Genomic DNA, 4,469 nt, shown 5'->3' with positions numbered 1-4,469 from the left:
GGGAGAGGGCACGTGGTGGGAGCCCAGCACACACACCTCGGGCCCGGTGGGAGAGGGCACGTGGTGGGAGCCCAGCACACACAAACCTAGGGCCCCGTGGGAGAGGGCATGTGGTGGGAGCCCAGCACACACACCTCAGGCCCGGTGGGAGAGGGCACGTGGTGGGAGCCCAGCACACCCTCAGGCCCGGCGGGAGAGGGCATGTGGTAGGAGCCCAGCACACACATCTCAGGTCCAGTGGGAGAGGGCACGTGGGTCGAGGAGGAGCTGCCTCTAACAGCCCCAGCATGGCCCCACAGCATGAGCTGTATGAGGACACAAAAGCGCCTCAGCGGCCAGAGGAAAAAAGCATAACTGCAACATGGCCCAGGCGTGGGAGGGAGCAAGAGGACAGTCGGGGGCCTGGACAGAGGGTCAAGACTTGACAGCTTCCACAGCACCCTGCCATTGGCCCTGCCACAGGAACCAGGACAGAACATCGGACTCTGCTGGGCTCTGACAAGCGGCAGGGCCTCCTCCCACTCCATGTGCAAAGCTGCACTGCGGTCTGGCCCTGTCCCACAACGGCCACAGCACCCACTGCCTGCAAGGAGCTCAGGACGCCACCCCTAGGTCAGCACACAAACGCAAAGCTAATTCCTTACAAGTCACAGGTACTGGGGGCAGCCCAGGCTCCAGCCTACCCCTGGACACTGCACGCTCCTGGGGAGCGTCTACAAAGACCAGTACTCTCCACCACTACACAGCATGGGCTGTGTACCCTGCACCATGCCAAGTTGGGTTCTCTCGATGACCCTGAGACAGGTGTGAACTCGCCTGACCCACCGGTAGGAGGTGTTCCGAAGCTCGCTGATGACCTGGGTGAGTTGCGAGTGGGTCCTGGAGGCGTAAATGATCTTTGGGATGTCCGTGTAGCAAGCTGACCAGATACAAGCAAGCACACAGGTCATGGCTCTCACACAACGTTCTCACGTACCAAAGGCAGGTGGCATTCAGCTAACTCAGCCCTGCACACAGCCAGCAATCTGATACCGCAGACACTCGTTTATCAAAAATGGGTGACGTGGGTATTCCAGTGCCCGAATTCAGCAGAAAAGCCCAACCCCAGGTTTACACCCAGGATGGCAAGAAATTGTGTGGTACCTACAAAATGCTTGAGCTCTGTTTGAGACGGCAGAGGGCCCCGTGGACCACCCCATCCTCAGCACCATCCCTTTCCCACCGTCCCCACAGGAAGCCAGGAAGGGCCTGGGAACTAGGTCACCTATGGGGTCTCCATCAGCAGCAGCAGCACTGCCCCAGGATGACAAGGCCCGATCTGAGAAAAGCTCCCCTTGCATCCTCTCGGCAATCTTGCGGGCAGAGATGGTGTCTCGGAGGTGTTCTCGCCAGGCCAGCGTGGTGCACAGGAGGCACAGCGTCTTCCCTGTGCCTGTGGGGCTCTCCAGGATGCCATTCACCTTCTGAAGGAGTTGGGAGCAAGGGTTATGAGGAGGCCAGGAAGAGGTGAGGCTGCACAAGCCACCCTGAGACAAGCCTCAGCAGCAGTGGGCAGCACTTTGAAGATGCAGAGGGCACTGTGAGGTGGCGAGGGCACCATGGGACCATGGAAGAGTCCTCGGGACACTTTCCACTCTTGCCCTAAAAGGCGTGAAGCAACTCGGCTGCCATCAGCAAACAATTTGCAGAACACTACGCAAAATACGACAGTTATTTTTCAGCCTAAGGAGTAAGATAACTAATTAGGTGTCAAGTCTCAAAATAGGAAATTGTTCTGCATTTCTGGATCCAAACATTAACGCTGTCTTATCTGATGTCCTACATACAAGCTCTCAGATGGGAACCTGAGCAGCAAACTCCGGGAGGGGAGGGGTGTGAGCCGGGTACAGGAGGGCACCCAGAAGGCAACCGGTGCTGCTGCCACCTTCCTGCACCCCCTAGACTCAAAGACCGTCAAAGTGAGGCTGGCCCCCACTGCCCCTAACGGAAATCCTTCCTCCTGACCCTTGGATGCCAGCCGCTCCTAGAGAGGCCCCAGGCACTCCCAAGACTGTCACCATCAAGGACGATCATCTTCACCTGTCAGTCTTCTCTCCCACCCCACCTGGAACGCCAGCCCTTTTTTTTTTTTTTTTGAGACACAGTTTCACTCTGCCGCCCAGGCTGGAGGGTAATGGCATGACCTCGACACCAGCCCTTTTTGTGACAGGGGCTGCGTCTCGTCTCGCACGGAGGGGCCTGGCTGGCACCGCCCTGGCAGAAGCCCCGCCCACGGTCCTTCACTCAGAGCCTGTGCTCTACCTTCTGCAGACATTCCAGGACCTTGGCCATGTACTCCTGCTGGCATTTGTAGGGCTGGAAAGGGAAGTCTACGGTCACACCATTCAGGACTATCTTGGGCATGTCAGCCTGTTCTCAGGAGGGCTGAGCGCGTCGCTGAGGGGCAGGCTGATTCGGGTCTGTGCGAAAACACCACTCCGAAGGTCCCAGGGTCTCAGCCACGCCTGGCGGTCGATGCGAGCCTGTGCCTGGGACACAGCGCTGCTCTCCTCCAGAATCCCTACGGCAAAGCCTGGGAAAAAAGAAAGACCTGTCTGCAGACAGCCTTTGTGGGCACGGGCTTTCCCGGGCATTTCCACAAGTCCCTCCTGCGGAGAGGGTCGAGGACAGCCCGGGCACACCCCAGCACGAGGGGCCGGCGGGGACGGAGGCGCTCGATGGCCGCGCCCGGCCTTATCCTCCCGCCCCGCAACCCCGCCCTTCTCTGGCAGAGGCGCGCGCGGCGCTGCACCCTCCGCCTGCAGTACGCCCGCGGCTGGACGGGCAAGCGGCACCCCCGCCGGCGGCACCACGTCGGGGCGGAGGGTCTGCGCCGCCGGCCCCGCCTCTCCAGCCCTCCGCCCTCCTGGGGGTTGGAGGCCACTCCCCAGCCCGCCCGGGTGGGCAAGCAGGGGCAGCGGAGGCAGCGAGAGCGCCTCCCGGGATGCCGATCCGTGCCGCCCCGGGCAAGCCACTCAACCTCTCTGGGCCTCAGTCCAGCGCGGCCTGGGAACCGGGACTAACAGGCCAGACGCGGACACACTGAAAGACCGCCCTTCCCTCCAGCCCCGGCCATGGGCTCCGCCAACGACGCGGCGCCAGCGCACACAGAAAACTACAGGTCCCAGAATGCAGCGCAGCCAATCCACCAGCTCGCGGCCCCGAGGGCGGCGCGGCGCCTGCCGGGACCGGTAGTTTCGAAAACCGTAACGCGCCCCCCCGAGCCGCTCAGGTAAAAGAACTACTTGCAGGGTCACTGCAACTCACTGCTCACTTGCCTTCGCGGCGAACCCTCTAGAACCGGGGGGCCCTCAGGAACTCAACCGACTCCAGTCGAGCGCCGCCACCGCGTGCCCCCTGTCAGCCAGTTCGGACTTCGCGGGCTGAGGCGCGCAGTCGCCGCTGAGCGCGCTGTACTTCCGCCCCCACTTCCGGTCCGCTGCTTTGTGCTCCGGTCGGAAACTGTTTCCCCGCGGAGGGGGTCCGCCTGCTCTTCGGCTCCTTGAGGTCTACGCGGCCCTTTGCGCGCTCCTTGCCCGGCTCCCCTGCCCAGTGAACCTCACTTCCGTCGCCCACAGGCAGACATCTGGGGTCCTGCCCGTCTCCTCCCTGGGCGTCGCCCCCAGCAGCGTCTCCGTTCCACCACCGCCTCCCTGGGCCCCGCCCCCACCATTGCCCGCGGAGCTGCACGGACCTCCTCCCCTGAGGCATCTTCCTTCTCGCCGCCGACCGCTCTCCCGAACACGGAAGACGGCTGCCCCCGCCCAGGCCCCGGCCCCTGGGAGCCCTGGCCGCCTCCTCGCCTTCCTCTGCCGCTCGGCCCCGCTTCTGCCCGGTCCCCGTCCCCGCACAGGCCGGGCGGGCCTCCCTGAGTCCCCGGCACCCGGCGCCGGCGGACAGCAGGGCGGACTCCCAGAGCGAGGCCCGCCGGCCCCGCGGGCTCAGCCCCGCGTCAGGCTGCTCGTCTCGGCGGCCGCAGCCCCCGTTTCCCAAAAGGCCCCACGAGGACGTCGACGCTGCCCGAGCGCGCGCGGCCCGCAGGCAGCGCCTGCTCACGGCCGTTCGACGCTCGCGGTTTCCCACGGGTGGCGCGCGCGTGGCCGTGCGATCCCACGCTCCTGCTCCAGACGGCGCTCGGCCGAGAAGCCCCCGCCAGGGGCCTGTTCTGGTGAGGGCGCCGCAGGCTGCCTGTCCGGGGCTCGGCAGGGAGCTGGCGAGGAGGAGGTGCAGCCACGCGCGCTTGTGGAAGGGGCTTCAGTGCCGCCCACGCTGCGGATACGGTTCGGCTGTGTCCCCCGCCACGTCCACCTCCAACTGGGATGCCCACGTGTGGAGGGAGGGCCTGCAGGGAGGTGATGATTGGATCGTGGGGTCAGTTTCCCCCAGGCTGCTCTCAGATAGTGAGTGCTCACGAGCTCCCGTGGCTGGAA

The 4,469-nt window shown here is 64.3% G+C and overlaps 1 protein-coding gene across 7 annotated transcripts in view; it reads right to left on the bottom strand.

Annotated features, from left to right (window-relative positions):
* Positions 1-3,158, bottom strand: part of LOC108293979 (regulator of telomere elongation helicase 1) — a 38,820-nt gene extending 35,662 nt beyond the window's left edge. For 6 of the 7 annotated variants that reach the window (XR_005197870.1, XM_037733923.1, XM_037733922.1 and 3 more), the window contains exons 1-4: positions 2,682-2,692; positions 2,302-2,572; positions 1,265-1,463; positions 826-919 (exon numbers count right to left, since the gene is read on the bottom strand). Coding sequence is in view for 6 of the 7 variants with exons in the window: in XM_037733923.1 (XP_037589851.1) it covers positions 826-919; positions 1,265-1,463; positions 2,302-2,403 (395 nt within the window). In the remaining variant the exon portion in view is untranslated. Of the gene's footprint in view, positions 1-825; positions 920-1,264; positions 1,464-2,301; positions 2,573-2,681; positions 2,693-3,019 lie in introns of those variants that run through there. The other variant, XM_017515666.2, reaches the window with a different exon arrangement.
* Positions 3,159-4,469: the final 1,311 nt, after the last annotated feature.

The sequence above is a fragment of the Cebus imitator genome, unplaced genomic scaffold (genome assembly GCF_001604975.1).
Source record: "Cebus imitator isolate Cc_AM_T3 unplaced genomic scaffold, Cebus_imitator-1.0 Scaffold555, whole genome shotgun sequence".
Classification (NCBI taxonomy): domain Eukaryota; kingdom Metazoa; phylum Chordata; class Mammalia; order Primates; family Cebidae; genus Cebus; species Cebus imitator.
This window is presented reverse-complemented; position numbering and strand designations above follow the sequence as displayed.